General features: G+C 34.5%; 1 protein-coding gene across 2 annotated transcripts in view; it reads left to right on the top strand.

The window, feature by feature from the left end:
* Positions 1-16,672, top strand: part of LOC123550952 (E3 ubiquitin-protein ligase rnf213-alpha-like) — a 79,439-nt gene that overhangs the window by 19,609 nt on the left and 43,158 nt on the right. For both annotated transcript variants that reach the window (XM_053540367.1, XM_053540366.1), the window contains exons 8-24: positions 411-652; positions 2,311-2,527; positions 4,848-4,940; positions 5,372-5,557; positions 6,257-6,423; positions 7,203-7,425; positions 7,734-7,904; positions 9,454-9,516; positions 10,015-10,124; positions 10,900-11,037; positions 11,495-11,657; positions 12,065-12,141; positions 12,484-12,625; positions 13,511-13,704; positions 14,252-14,440; positions 15,644-15,773; positions 16,030-16,227. In XM_053540367.1, the coding sequence (XP_053396342.1) occupies positions 411-652; positions 2,311-2,527; positions 4,848-4,940; positions 5,372-5,557; positions 6,257-6,423; positions 7,203-7,425; positions 7,734-7,904; positions 9,454-9,516; positions 10,015-10,124; positions 10,900-11,037; positions 11,495-11,657; positions 12,065-12,141; positions 12,484-12,625; positions 13,511-13,704; positions 14,252-14,440; positions 15,644-15,773; positions 16,030-16,227 (2,703 nt within the window). The remainder of the gene's footprint in view (positions 1-410; positions 653-2,310; positions 2,528-4,847; positions 4,941-5,371; positions 5,558-6,256; positions 6,424-7,202; positions 7,426-7,733; positions 7,905-9,453; positions 9,517-10,014; positions 10,125-10,899; positions 11,038-11,494; positions 11,658-12,064; positions 12,142-12,483; positions 12,626-13,510; positions 13,705-14,251; positions 14,441-15,643; positions 15,774-16,029; positions 16,228-16,672) is intronic.

The raw sequence follows: 16,672 nt of genomic DNA, 5'->3' as shown, positions 1-16,672 counted from the left end.
TGAGACAGTAAATACTGTAGTAATTCTCATAATCTTAGGCCAAAACTGTTTGGCGCCATAAAACCTATACTGTGTTGATGCGCCGTAAAACCCAAGTAAATAAATAAATAGTATAGGTAGTTGATCTGTCATCCTGCTTCGTCATGTTTTACTAAACATCTTCTACGGAACTACTGGTCAGAATTACACCTAACTTGGTCAGAAGCATCCTGGCATGCACCTCTGACATAAAGTTGTTCAAATTGTGTGCATGACACCTTTTAGGGACCACAGAGCTAAAAATACAAAATCCTTTAAAGAATTTCTTCTCATACACCACTTTATTCATCATGAAACTTGGTATTATACTTATATTCTTTGCATGATATCTCACAATGTAGTAACTTTCGATATTTTTCTTATTATGTTAGGTTCATGGTGGAACAACAAATAAAGACATTATAAGGAAAGTAAAAGAAGCAGAACAAGTTGCACAAAAGAACAAAGATGAGTACGGAGACCATATGTATACAGTACTGTTCTTTGACGAGGCTAACACCACTGAAGCTATTGGACTTATTAAGGAAATTATGTGTGACAAAAGTATGGAAGGAAAGAAACTGAAACTGTGTGAAAACCTGAAGATGGTTGCTGCTTGTAATCCATACAGAAAGTAAGACATATAGAGTATTAGAGAAGGAGAATACTGTACATGTATATAAATTTCCTGTTTAGCATATACATGGTAAATTGATGTAAAAACAACCTAGTACATACATGTAGTTAATTCTTAAACAAAGTAAAAACTTCTTGTAATAAAGAAATCTTAAAGCTGTATATAGTATTAATTGGTAAAATATTATTTTATTATGTCTCCCCATTTCATTATAAATGTAAACATATTTCTTTTGCCTTAGCTGTCTGTCTGTCTGCATTTAAAGGTGGATAATCAGATTTTGGCCATGTAACGGATTTGTTCGAAACTTTAGCATCTTATCATTTACACTCATTTATGAGTTAACACTTAATACAAATTAGATTTTCACTGGAGGTATTTTTAAAATTTCATTTTCCTATCCTGGTTGCCCAACCAAGATAGAGTTATTTTATCATAAGTATAAATTTGATAACCATACTTTGCCTAAGGAAATGTATAAATATTAGACATATTGTAATATATTTGTAAAATATTTGCATCAAAATTTATGTATTTAGATGGAATTCATTAGAAACACAAGTTTGAAAAATTATTATAACCTCCCTTTGCCTATCTTGGTTGCGCAACCAAGATAGATTGGAAATAAATGAATTCAGAAGCTACACACAGCTTTTAAACTTGCATTTTGGTTCAGATTGTTCAATAGTTGATATGTCTATCAAATGCAAATGTAAAACTAGACATTGTATTGAAATAAAAAGAAATACCCAGCTTTTTATATACTTTCATATTAAAGGGGAGTAAATACAAAATTTTAAAAAAATAATAAAATATACATTTCAAATAGGAATCTAACTCTATGTAATCGGTCTTTTTGTTCCTTAAATAATTCTCTACCAGAATATACAAAAAGTAAAAAATGTCATTAAATGTTGTTTAAATGTGATTGACCACCTTTAACTTGTCCAAGCTTCTAGAAAACCCTGGGACCTATTTCAGTGGAACATAGTAGGAGTAATAGGTATGAAGCCTGGTTTTGCATGTCCTTGGCACATCCTTCTAGGATTATTTCTTGCAGAATTGCGGCCCCTCAAAGATCTTTTTTTTTTTCACATAAAAACTTTTCCAGGCTAATCCTTTATTGTCGGTTGGATTTCAGTAAAATTTTATAGGAATGATCAGTAGCAAGCTTAGTTGCACATTTATTAGAATAATTTTCTTTTCACTTAGGTTTACGTTTGCAGTACAGCTGACAGTCTGCCCGTCTGGCCAGCTTGACAATGTGTCATGGATATCTCAAATGGCCTTTGGCCTAGAGTCATGAAACTTCATAGGATTGTTATTCAGCATAAGAAGTTTTGCACCTAGGGTTTTGTTTTGGAATTCACTTAGACCAGAGTTATGGCCCTTGACTTAGTCAGAAATATGCACAAAGGGCCTACATGTTTGTATCATGTGTCTCAAAAACCTGGACCTGGAGTCATGAAACTTTATATAGGCGTTTGTTCAGCATGTGAAATTGTACACCTGAAGTTTTGAGGTTAACTCCCCTTCCTCTCTCATCTTTTCCCCCGCCCCCTCTCCAAAAAAATGTAACATATTTTTTACTCTTTCAGTGTCTTTTATTTAGTGATTTTTGATGATGTTTTGTAGTATGTATACTTTATTTATAGACATACAGATGAGCTTATCAAGAAATTAGAGCAGGCAGGACTTGGGTATCACGTAGATGCTGATGAGACAACAGACAGACTGGGTCGTGTACCGATGAGACGTCTAGTGTACAGGGTGCAACCCCTACCACAGAGTTTATTACCACTAGTATGGGACTTTGGCCAGCTGAACACACAAGTGGAAGATCTGTATATTAGACAGATGGTCAGAAGATATGTAAGTTTCTTTTGTGTTTTTATGCAGAAAAGTTAGTTTTAGCAATCATTTGGTACACCAGATGGGGAATAAAGGAATGCCCTTGGTTTGTCTGCCCATCTGTTCATCCTTCTGTCTGTCCACAAATCTGGATCCTACAATTACTCAGATTCAAGCTAGGTTCATTAAACTTGGTGTGTGAACAGAGGGCAATAGTTGTGTGAACAGAGGGCAATATGTAGATTATATGCATAAATGACTTGTGCTTGTAGGTTAAAAGTCAAGGTTACTATTGAAGGTCAAGTAAAAATTGTTTCTGCTCCATAACTTTTATATGCATTGATGGATTATCTTAATACTACAGTGAAATGTTCCCCATGATGAGATAATTTGTCAACACTTGACCTATAATGATTGTAAGTCAAAGGTCAAGGTCACTACTGAAAGTTTTCCACTGTAAGGAGACTTCTGTATTGCCACTGCAATCACTTGTTAAAGTATAAAATCTGGTCACATGATCAAATGTCTTGTAACAAATGGAGTTGCAGCTTTGTTTGGTTACTCAAATTGTTTATGACAAGAGAGACTGATTCTCCAGACTTAATTATAAACAGTATATTTATTTACATTAAAAAACTTTGGTTTGGATAAAAGAAACAACGTTTTTATTAGCTCGACTATTCTAAGAATAGGGTAGCTATCCTACTCGCCCAGGCGTCGGCATGAGCGTTAGCGTGAGCGTCACACAAATGTTAAAGTTTGCGTACCACCCCAAATACTTTCAAAGTCCATTGAGATATTGCTTTCATATTTTGCATACTTGGTAACCATCATGACCCCAGTCTGTAAAAAGGAGGAGGCAACTCTATCAAGCATTTTGACTAAATTATGGCCCCTTTTCGACTTAGAATAAATGTTGAAGTTTGCGTACCACCCTAAATATTTTCAAAGTCCATTGAGATATTGCTTTCATATTTTGCATACTTGTTGACCATCATGACCCCAGTCTGTAAAAAGGAGGAGGCAACTCTATCAAGCATTTTGACTGAATTATGGCCCCTTTTCGACTTAGAATAAATGTTAAAGTTTGTGTACCACCCCAAATATTTTCAAAGTCAATTGAGATATTGCTTTCATATCTTGCATACTTGTTTACCATCATGACCCCAGTCTGTAAAAAGGAGGAGGCAACTCTATCAAGCATTTTGACTGAATTATAGCCCCTTTTCGACTTAGAATAAATGTTAAAGTTTGCATACCACCCCAAATATTTTCAAAGTCAATTGAGATATTGCTTTCATATCTTGCATACTTGTTTACCATCATGACCCCAGTCTGTAAAAAGGAGGAGGCAACTCTATCAAGCATTTTGACTGAATTATGGCCCCTTTTCGACTTAGAATAAATGTTAAAGTTTGTGTACCACCCCAAATATTTTCAAAGTCAATTGAGATATTGCTTTCATATCTTTCATACTTGTTTACCATCATGACCCCAGTCTGTAAAAAGGAGGAGGCAACTCTATCAAGCATTTTGACTGAATTATGGCCCCTTTTCGACTTAGAATAAATGTTAAAGTTTGCATACCACCCCAAATATTTTCAAAGTCAATTGAGATATTGCTTTCATATCTTGCATACTTGTTTACCATCATGACCCCAGTCTGTAAAAAGGAGGAGGCAACTCTGTCAAGCATTTTGACTGAATTATGGCCCCTTATCGGCTTAGAATAAATGTTAAAGTTTGCATACCACCCCAAATATTTTCAAAGTCAATTGAGATATTGCTTTCATATCTTGCATACTTGTTTACCATCATGACCCCAGTCTGCAAAAAGGAGGAGGCAACTCTGTCAAGCATTTTGACTGAATTATGGCCCCTTATCGGCTTAGAATAAATGTTAAAGTTTGCATACCACCCCAAATATTTTCAAAATCCATTGAGATATTGCTTTCATATTTTGCATACTTGTTTACAATCATGACCCCAGTCTGTAAAAAGGAGGAGGCAACTATATCAAGCATTTTGACTGAATTATGGCCCCTCTTCGACTTAGAATATGCTTATTGTAATGTTAAAGTTTTATTCACTGCTTATATTATACTATCAAGCACTGAGAATAGTCGATCACGCTGTCCACTTACAGCTCTTGTTTACTTTTGAATCTTCTTAGCAAAGAATCATACTTAAACACTGAATCAGAATTTACTTGTTGAAAAAATATTGTACATATAAGGCGTAATTCATCAAACTGGAATTAGGCACAATTTGTATCATACAATAAGAACTGTTGAAGTAAGGAAATGTTGAATTTGAAGAACTTTGATATATCTTTTGATAGATTCGAGAAGACAAGTTACCAGATCTACCAGGGTTGATTGAGGTTGTCAGTGCTATTCTTACTGCATCACAGGATTATATGAGGGAACAAAGGGTAATTCATGTCAATTATAATGCATAAATGTTGGCCTAGTAAACATTTCATTACTGAGAAACAGCATAAATATAAAATTTGTTTTCAGACAGATCTCTTTGTGTTAAAGCAAGTATGTAAATATTAACATCCTTGTTTGAATAAAGCAGAGAACTTCTTTTATTTATGTTGTGAAAAAGATTACTTTCACATTGAAATTAGAAGTGATATGTGAAAAAACAGCACTAGAATACAATCGTGTATGTTTGTTTTAAAATTGCAGGGCCTCTTAATTCAAAGACCATTGAACTCTGCAGACATTTATCAGCGCTGACAGGATTCAAACCTGCAGTCTCTTAGATAGTATTCTTGTTATATCCTTAAACCACTTTTCTTCTGAAATTGATACAATGAAATAGTAAAAAGATTAAATTATAAATATTGTATTTTAGGACGAATGCAGCTTTGTCTCGCTACGTGATGTTGATCGAGTATTGACAGTGATGAGCTGGTTTTATCAACAGAGTCAAGGTGACAACAACACATTGTTCAATCTGATGAATAACAAACTGCATGGTAGAATTGATTACTCTTCATCTGAGGAGGAGGAGGATGAGGACGAGATAACAGTTAGACAGGTGAGCACACTGTGACTTCTAATGTTACATGTATATGTATGATTTCCCTACACGGGAACATCTCTATAGTATACACTGATGGGTAGACAAAACTGTTTTTGTGGTAGGGAGGTTGTTATTCTAAAGAGGTTAATATCTTGTGAGCTTTATTCAGTTGGAAGAAAATGTGTGCCTTTAGTAGAGAGCTGTAGTTAGCGGAAGTTAAACTGTAATCTTGAAATGGCTAGGATTTTGAGGAAAAGTTGACTGGCTAATGGACACTCCCTGCATTGTCAGTCTTTTTGAAACAATATAAAGTCCAGTGTTGTCAATAAAAACATCTTTGTATAGTTTTACAACAAGTGTGCATTGTAGGGAGATGATCAAACTACAGTTCAAACTGCTTTGTATGCAATACTATGTTAGGGCAATTATTTTTTTAATGATTATTTAATGAATTTATTGATGATAAATCTCCAGTTATGTTTAAAGTTCGACAGTTCTCTTTTAAACATTCTGAATGAGGACAAGTTAGTACTGCTGAAACATCAAAAGCCATAGATATGTTACCTGACTGACATGCTTTAGCATTATATATCTGTTTTGCTGTTAATAAAGCATGTGTAATTAACAGAATATTGACTGAACAAACTTGATTGTTTAAAAGATACTTTAAAGTTAATGAATTTATTTTACATTATGTATTTGTCTTTTCCACAGACTGATAGTTTAGAGGATGTTACACGCTCTCTTGTCCTGGCTGTGGGTGTATGTTACCATGCCTGTCTCAAAACAAGGCCGGAGTACCGTGCACATGTTGCCCAGTATTTCAGAGCACCATGTGAGCTACCTGGTGGAGAAGAACAGATAAAAGACGAAATTGAAAGGTACAAAAACATTTGGCCATTTCAGTACTAGTCCAGTGTTTATTCTTTTTCTGGAAGGCAACATTTGATTTCTTTGAAAACTGATGACTTCTGTGAGAAACTGGGTCAATGAACTTTGTTAGGTTTTTAGGATGAGTGGTGGGGGCATATAGATTTGGTCTGGTCCCTGCGTCTGTCCATCAGAAAAAAAGTTTGTGATGTGCCTAGCTCAGAAAGTATTTAATATAAATTGATGAAAACTTGCATGAGTCTTTATCATGATATAAAGTTGCGCACCTTCTATTTTTCGTCTGGTTTCACCCCATATTTCCAAAGCTATGGCCCCAGAAATAGTAAAAAATGCACATTTTCACCTAATGATGTGCCTAGCTCAAAAGGTAATAGATGTAAATTCATGAAACCTTGCATGAGTCTCTGTCATAATGTGACCTTGCACATTTGGCATTCTTCTTTAGATTCTATTGCTAATTACAGAGTTACGGCCCTTCAAATAGCCAAAATAGTGGATTTTTTGTTTGCGATGCCCATAGCTCAAAAAGTATATGGCTTAGAATAATGAATCCTTTATATAAAATGTTGAGGCTATACCCCCTTAACACTGCAAACGTTTGAATTATTGCCCCTTCTTTGTGACAAATTTACCAGTGGGGGCACACCCTGTGTCCTACAGACACATTCTAGTTTCATTTTTTTTTAACTTTCATTTTATAAAGTTACTCATTTTCACTTCAGAAGCTTCTTTTGACAATTAATTTTTCTTTCTACCTTTCATTGATCAGTTGCCAAGAAGTTTTTCTAGACAATGTAGAACTGGGAAAGAACATTGCACGCAACATGGCACTGAGAGAAAACGTATTCATGATGGTTGTGTGTATAGAACTTCGCATCCCGCTATTCCTTGTCGGCAAACCTGGAAGCTCAAAGTCACTGGCCAAAACCATTGTGTCTGATGCTATGCAAGGAAATGCAGCAAGAGAGGCACTATTCAGAGAACTGAAACAAGTAAGAGATACACAATATGATTTAGTTTCAAATATGGTAAATATAACTTTTGTATTAGAAGCAGCTCCAGTGTGCCTGAATATAAAAGTTCTTACTGATTGTTGATAGTGTATTATATGATAGATACATAAAAGATATCACATTGCACAAGAATCATAAACATAATATTGTCTGAAATGAATTTTTAATTTGTAAAACTACATCTTCAGCGTTCTTAGTTACTGATTTTATCAGTGTTTCTCTATAATATATGGGGAATATGGCTGTCTCGGTGAGTGCTCTTCTTAAGTTTGGAAACTCCTTTTCAGGCCCAGATGGTATCCTTCCAGTGTAGTCCCTTGTCTACCCCAGATGGTATTGTTGGCACATTCAGACAGTGTGCTCAGTTCCAGAAAGACAAAGATTTGGACACATTTGTCTCTATTGTTGTCCTTGATGAAGTTGGACTAGCAGAAGACAGTCCTAGAATGCCACTCAAGGTAATGTAAACAATAACGTAAATAAATTGATCCAAACGTGCAGAACACTGCTTAAAGATTTGAAATATTGCAACAGAATGAAGACTGCTTTAAAGGTCTATTTTATGTAATCAGATGATTATTGTATGTTGTTACATATGGTAAGAAAGTTGGAATTTTTAGCTCACCTGAGTACAATGTGCTCAAGGTGAGCTATTTTGATCACTCTGTGTCCATTGTCATGTGTTGTTGGTCATCATCAGTTTGACTGTTAACACTGTAGAAGACACAATTTTAGCTCAGTCATAATGAAACTTGTTTCAAAACATTTTCCCCAGTTAAACCTCAGATAAATAATCACTTACTAGGTCATCTGGGTTGAAAAACTAGGTCACTAGATTAATTAAATATAAAAACACTCTAGATGCCACATGTTCTATCCCATCTTTATGAAACATTGTCAGAATGTTTTTCTCTATAAGAACTAGGATAAATTTACCTGAGGTTACCTAGGTAGAAAACTGTGCCACAAGGTCAAATTATAGAAAAACCTTGGTAACACTCTTAGAGGCCACGTTTTATGTTTGATATTAAAGTTTTCTCAGAATGTTTATCACTATGAAGTCTATGTAAAGAAAAACTGAGTTACCAGAGGTCAAAAACTAGATTACTAGAATAAATCATAGAAAAACCACACTCTAGATGCTACATTTTCTGTTTGATCTTCTTAAAACTTTGTCACAATGTTTATCTCTATGAAATCTAGGTCAGCTTCAAAATTGAATTGCCTGAGGTAAAAAAGCTAGGTCAGTAGGTCAAACTGAAAAACCTTATTACCGTAACACTGCTACATTTTATACTTTATCATCATAAAACTTTGTTAGAATCTTTGTCTCTATGAAATCTAGGTCAAGTTCAAAACTGGTTTGCTTGGTTAAAAACTAGCACACTTGGTCAAAACACAGAAAAACCTTGTTAACACTCTAGAGGCAACATTTTCTTTTTGATCATCATGAACCTTTGTCAGAGTGTTTGTCTCTATGAAATTTTAGGTCACGGTCAAAACTGGATTATATAGGTCAAAAACTATTCCACTATGTTAAATTATAGAAAGACATTGTTAACATTCAAAAGACCTCTTTTTCTACCTGATCTTCATGAGATTTTGTTGGAATATTTGCCTGTTTAAAATCTAAGATAAATTTGTAATTGGGTCACTTGGGGAAAAAACTAGGACATTAGGTCAAATCATAGAAAAAGTTTGTTAACACTTTAGAGGTCAATTTTCTGACTTGATCATTATAAATCTTTGTCAAAATGTTTGTCTGTATGGAATCTAGGTAAAGTTCAAAAGTGGGGTACCTGAGGTCAGAAATGATGTCAATAGTTTAAATCATTGAAAAACTTAGTGATCTTATTGATACATAAAACATGGTTTGTTTCTATGAATTTAGGCCAAATTTGATACTTGGTTATATTGGGTAAGAACTAGGTCATATGTGCGATACAGGGCCTTTAGTGCTCTCTTGTTTAATGTTCATTCAGAGACCATATAATTTTTTATCCTTAGACACTTCATCCGTTGTTAGAAGATGGTTGTCAGGGTGATGAAAAACCTGAGAAACACAAAAAGGTTTGTTTTTGAACAGCATAACTTTTGTATAAAAGATGAATTTAATTTTTCAGTCTTTCCAAAATGCAGCTTCTGTTTCATTTTTGGGTTATTAAATTAACTCAAGGATAGGTAACTTTTGTTTAACAAGAAGATGTTTAGTCAGCTATAATAATAATGATTAATATAGCCTAATTGAGCCGTGCCATGAGAAAACCAACATAGTGTGTTTGCGACCAGCATGGATCCAGACCAGCCTGTGCATCCGTGCAGTCTGGTCAGGATCCATTCTGTTCACTTTTAAAGCCTAATGCAGTTAGAGAAACTGTTAGTGAACAGCATGGATCCTGACCAGACTGCATGGATGTGCAGGCTGGTCTGGATCCGTGCTGGTCGCAAACCCACTATGTTGGTTTTCCCATGGCACGGCTCATATTTAACTTAAACTCTTTTGAATTGCTTCATCAAAAGAAACAAGGGTAAAAACCTTTGTTAGAAACTTCCAGATATTATTTTCAGGTTGCATTTATTGGTATATCCAACTGGGCACTGGATCCAGCAAAGATGAATAGAGGAATTCTTGTACAGAGAGAAGTCCCTGATCTAGAGGAACTGAAAAACAGTGCAAAGTATGAAATTATTTGTTGACTCTGTTTTTTTTCTAGTCCTACAAGATCATGGAGACCATTCAATGTATCTTTGTAATAGAATGCTACTGAAACCAATGCTAGAAGGCATGAGGGATGTTGCAGATTCATTACCTGTTATGAACAATCAAACTTAGTCTGCCATTACCTTGCTTGCTTGCATTACATGCTTAACATAGGGTTACTTATAGATTCTATTGCAATATATCTAATACTGTAAGTATGTACAGTTGTGGTACTTTGTAGGTTTTTATGTTACTACTTGCTGGTTTTCAGCCAAATATAGTATGACGTTACAGTAACTGTTGCGTATTTCATCATCTTTGAATGAGGGCATACTCCTTTCAAACATCAAATAATTAAATCTTTTATGCATTAATTATCTGAAACTACTAACAGATTTCAGCCAAAGTGATCATATTAAACATTTTCCAGTTCAATGATTGGATTGTTTGTTTGCATTTAATATCCTTTTTACTACAATAGTTGGTGATTTCCAGTGCTATTTAACAAAAAAAAAAAAAAAAAACCAAAACAACATTATATTGTTCAAAATTTCATCTTTGAACACTGGCCATATAACTTAATTATACAACATATTCATCCACACAGTTTCATTTAATTGAGTTAGTGTTCGGAGACCTCTGTAATTCACAACCTTGTTCGGAACCATGAATGAGTTGAATAGATTTTAATGCTAGTCAACCGGATATTCTTAAAAAGAACTATGTAATAATACATATAAAAAACTTTCCAGTGGAATATGCCAAACAGAGGATGTTCTTGGTAATTGGATTGAACCCCTAATTGAGCCAATGGCAGCCTCCTACCTTGAAATATTTGAAAAAGCCTCACAGAATATGAGAGAGTTTTATGGACTTAGAGACTTCTACAGGTAACTCTTACTCCATATTTGTGTAAAACCAAACTGGGCTCATAGGGTATTGCCATATCTTGATTTCTTCTTAGTTCATTATAAATACTAAATTGTTATCAATTAACAGCGGTGGAAAATGTCTTTATACTGAACATTTATCTCAACAGAGTTCAGATCCTTTTGTTTGCTTTTCTGAACATCTGTATACACCTAACTCCTAAAATTCTGTTTTGTTTTCAAGAAATGTCTGAAATATTTTAGAGTTTTGTTATATATATTTTTCTTTTTTCTGGTTTGAAATACAATGAATTAAATGTATTTAAAGACTATTTGAATGTTATGATAATAGCTGTGATACAGCCTTCACAAATACTACTGAAATAACTTCAAAAAATGTTGTACAAGCTTGTAAACCAGGCTAATTGATGGATGGCTAAGAGAAGCTATGAGTGATAAATGATGTTATGCATTTCAGCTTGGTCAAGATGGTGTACAGTTTTGTTGAGAAATCCAAACAGAAACCAACCTGGCATGAAATGTTACACGCCATCAAGAGAAACTTTGGTGGACTGGATAAAGTGGATCCTGTTGAGAGCTTCAGGAGGCATCTAGCTAAAATTATTCATTTTGAACAGAGGGTAAGACCAGTGTTTTACTCTGTATATATACGTATATAGATTGAGATTTCAGCTCTCAACCTGAGACAGTTTAAACATTAAATGCACATATGGAGGACTCTTGTAAAGCGTGATTTTGTTGGACTTAACATTTGATGAAAAGAAAGATATTAATGAAAGGAATTTTATTATGTGGAGACACATTCCTCCTTCCTCTTTTTTCAAACCCAAACTTATCTCTTACAAAATGTTTGAGTATTTGTCATAAATTGTCTGTATGGTATGTGATTACAGTTGTTAGTTTATTAATAAATGATGTTTCTTTTGTAACTAATAATTGTAAAATTTAAGAATCTTGATTTGTACATACTGAATATTGAACATGGTATCTAGGAAATTGTAAAGCTATACTATTTAATCAATTTTAGCCAAAACAAACAGATCCAGACTGTAGCCCAGCTGGTCTAGTGCAGGCTTGCTTGTTTGATACAAATCAGACACAAAGGTAATTATGTTTTTGAAAATAGTTGCATTTTGAAATTAACAGTGGTTTTCTTTCACCTTGTACTGTTTTCACATGAGTGGAAATATAAGATCTGGTGTTCAAATGAGCTTATATGCAAAACAGACAAACTTTCTTTCCCTTTCATGTTTTTTTCAGTGGGTTTAAGCAGGTTTTCTCTATCAAATAGCTTTTCCTCTAGAACATTACCCAACACATTCCGTTCTTATGTTTCAATAATGTGATGTAAAGCATGGAATAAGTTATTTTTATGTGAGGATGTTTTTAAAGATCTTGGAAATTGAAACCTCAGTCTGAAATTTAAACACATTTTCTGTTATGTAGTGAGAGTAGATACCTTCTATTGTTGACTGAGAACTATGGAGCTTTGACCATCATACAACAACAGATACTGTCCAGAAGCAGTGATATCAGACCTATTACCATATTTGGTAGCAGCTTTAGAAGTGACCAGGAATATACACAGGTCAGACAGTATTGCATACAATATTCAGTTAGTTTTAATGAATGTATTAGTGAAGAAAAGTACAGTCAGACATATGGTAAATGTGTTAAAGTCCACCTCTCAACAGAGACCACCTGGCTCTAAAGACCACATATTTTGTTTTCCATTTTAACATTTACAGTGTATTTTAACCTTTGAATAAAGACCACCTCCCAATAAAGACCACATTTTGGCTGTCCCAAGGGTAGCTTTATATTCAGGTTTAAACATTGTATAATCATCCTCATAAATAATTTTATCCAGTTAATAAACTTTCTGTATAAATTTGTTTTTACATCATAGTTTCACATTCTCCAAAGACATGGTGTAATTGCATGCCATTTGTTAGAGAGTACCTGAGGCACAGTAGCTGACCAGTTACCTATGTGGTCCGTGGGGTTTACTCCACCCATAACTTCTGACTAAAGAACCTTTCTTAGAAGCACAAGGTTGCTTTTTGTCAAGGTTTTCTCCCTTAGCCTTTGCCACCTGCAAGGCATCCACAAGGAAGTTGTACTACATGTATTAAAAAAAAATACCCAAAACTCGAGCCTGCATATGACGTCAGGGCTTGTCAGCCTACCGTAGGACCTGATATGCATATCTTTGGAGTAAATAACCTCCAAGTGTACATGTATAGACCAGTAAATCATGCTACATGTCATATGACATCCAACACAGCTTGATAATGTTTTCTGTTGTGATATACCATCAAAACAGAGCAGTGTCTGGAATCTGTGATTGCTACAGCTTTGATTATCCCAGAACCAATTGTAGCTTTTCTTATATTATGTGTGTGAAATATTAGTCTGTTTGCAAATGTGGCTAAAACCATTTCATTTTAAATTTATTTAATTTTTCTGACAGGTTTGTAGAAACATCAACAAGATAAAAGTCTGTATGGAAACTGGAAACACAGTAGTTTTACTGAACTTGGAAAACTTGTATGAGAGTTTATATGATGCCCTCAATCAATACTATGTTTATTTTGGAGGCGAACGATACGTTGATCTTGGTTTGGGGACGCACAGAGTCAAGTGTCCAGTACATAAGAATTTCAGGTAATCAGATATGAGGATACAGTATTTTTTCATATTTGTCTTCCTATAGACTGTCAATTTTACAGAAAAAAGTAACTTGCCTGACAAAAAGTGGTTTTAAAAAATTGATGCCTTGCCAAAGTTCAATACTTGTGAGCATGTTTGCTTCACTTGAAGATGCTGTATTTTTGGTTAAAAACATATCTACATGTACAGCTAGGCAGACTTTGTTTTAATAACATGATTGATATTTTATCATTTACAAGTTGAAAGCAATCAAATATATGGATGATACGTAGTTGTATATTAGATACAAATACAGCAGTGCATGTCAGAAGGGATATTGATGTAAAATAATGAAATTTGTGTGAGAAGTGCTTCATAAGTTATCAAAACATTTAAGTTTAACAATAACCTTAATAAGGAGCATTACTATAGAATATGCTTTGTGCTTATTTTGTTTATAATTAGGGAAGGTATATGTCCACTGTAGGCATATCTGACTCTGTCTGCATCAGGTGTTTGAAAGATTATAGAGTAAGATATAACATCATTTCCTTTTTTACAGACTGATAGTGGTAGCAGAAAAGCAGACGGTGTACAAAAAGTTTCCTATACCCCTGATCAATCGTCTTGAGAAACATTTTCTCACAATCAACACAATGCTATCACTAGAACAACGGCAAGTTGTTGAAACTCTGGAAGAATGGGCAAACCGATATGTGTCACAGAAAAATGCTGCAGCATTTATGCAAAGGTTTGTTTATCAAATGGTCCTAAAACAGTTTTAAGGATAGTTTATACATGTAGGTTACTGTAATGAATGATCAACATCTCTTGGAGACCACCAACTTCACCCATTTGCTCTTGTTGATTTTGATAAGTTGATCAAAGAGTCACCATGATCATTGATGAAAATCTCTTTCTAGGACAATCAATATTTAGGGTATTAACTTTTGGAAACAGTTAATATAAGGTACCAATGGGGATCCAGTTAGCACAGTTAAAGTCTGAGATCCAGTTAGTACTTGATACAATTTAGGACCTGTTTAATACTAGGTACAAACTGAGGCCCAATTAGTACTAGTTATAGTTGATACCCAGTTAGCTTTTCTTGTAGTCTCGAGACCTGGTTAGAACTAATTAAAATCTGAGACCCAGTCAGTACAAGTTACAGTCTGAGACCTGTATAGTACAAGTTTTAAGCTGGAACCCAGATAATACTAGTCGTAATTTGAGACCCATTTAGTACAAGTCACTATTTTGCTTAGAAAATGTTAATCTAATTTAAGGATTGTTCAGATTTTGAACAGATACAGGAAAACATGAATAATTGAACAAAAAATTGCTTGAAACTTAGTTATGACATTGGAAGATTGAAAATGTCAGCTTTATGCATAGATTGATACATTAGAATATTATACCATATACACAACAGGTATGCTCTACTGGGTTATAGCTTGTGTTGATTAATTTCTTAATGAGGTATTCTTTACATAAGTACAAATGAGCTTTTTAATTATGTCTTGATAGGCAGGACAAAGTCTGGCATGATACTGAACTTAATTGATGTTTTAATTTGATTGGCCAGTTGTGTTAGTGTGTGCTAGGTGGTGACTTAAGCAATATAATAGTTGATTTATTTTCCATTGTTTTGATTAAATTCACAGTGCAGGACTTCATTGGCTGAATTAAGGTTACAGAAATAAACCACTTGCCCCTCACCTTTTTTGGTTTGAACCCTGTTAAAGTCACATGAGTAATCATGCCAATGTTGATAGTTCCAGAAATAGTGCACTGAGAGGAAAATAGGGTCATCTTCTACTGCTTATAAAGCAGAAAAGTTGCAATTTGGCCTGATGTGTTTCTTTGTGAACTAAAAAACATTTAAATATACATTGCAAAATTGATCTAAGGTACCTGTATGGTTATAAAATATATATACATTTATCTATTTCAGAAAGGAGAAATCTGTTGCTAAAGTTGGGGATGTTTTTATTGGCTATCATGATGACACATGTTCTGCTATTGTGCTAGATGTTTGGGAGAAACATAGATACATAGATGATGAAAGGGACAGGAATACAGAGGTATGACATTAACATATTTATAGCTGTCATGATGAACCTTCATCAAACTTCATCTGATGCATTATGTTAAGGTCTTCTCTTGAGTTTGTTCAAATGGGGGTTTTTGGCCCCTTTTAGGGGCTGCAAGATGTTGACATAAAGAACAACTTATTCACATATGATTGATGGAGCCTCATCAAATTTGATCTGTTACATCATTTTTATGTTGTTTCTTTTAGTTTAGTTTTATATATGATATACTGTACTCTCTTTTAAGGTCCTTCAAGATGCCAAGTCAGTTTTGCTTTGGTGCGCTACACCAGAGTCACTGGTGAGGCTTGCAAACAGTAGTCTTGCCAATGAAGAGAAGACATTACTGAGACGCTGGTACTTTGAGAGACAGGCACATGACAGTTTTATACAGTATGTGAATGTTAAAATTGTGCAGGAGCAATGTGAGCAGCTATTTGCACAGGTGAGCATAATACATGAACAAGAAATGATGCCTGTGGAAAGCTTATAATTCAGTGCATAGTTAGAACATAAAAAAATGGGGCCTCCATAGCCATGTGGTTAAGGTCACTGACTTTGAGTCACTTGCCCCTCACCAATGTTGGTTCAAGCCTTGCTCAGGGCATTGAATATTCATGTAAGGAAGCAATCTAGCTGGCTTATGGAAGATCGGTGGTTCTGTTCAGGTGCCTGCCTGTGATACATAAAGCATTGGAGGGGCACTTTTGGTCTTCTTCCATCATCAAAAGCTGAAAAGTCACCATATGACCAGTAACTATGTCAGCATGACCTTAAACCCCCCCCCTCCCACAAAAAAAAACAAACAAAAAGAACATAGAATGTCTGACAGTCACCAAACGAAGGATTTAAGTTTTTTGTTTAGGTTTTAAAACCAGTATGTTTAAAGT

This window comes from Mercenaria mercenaria, chromosome 4 (assembly GCF_021730395.1).
Source record: "Mercenaria mercenaria strain notata chromosome 4, MADL_Memer_1, whole genome shotgun sequence".
Lineage (NCBI taxonomy): Eukaryota > Metazoa > Mollusca > Bivalvia > Venerida > Veneridae > Mercenaria > Mercenaria mercenaria.
This window is presented reverse-complemented; position numbering and strand designations above follow the sequence as displayed.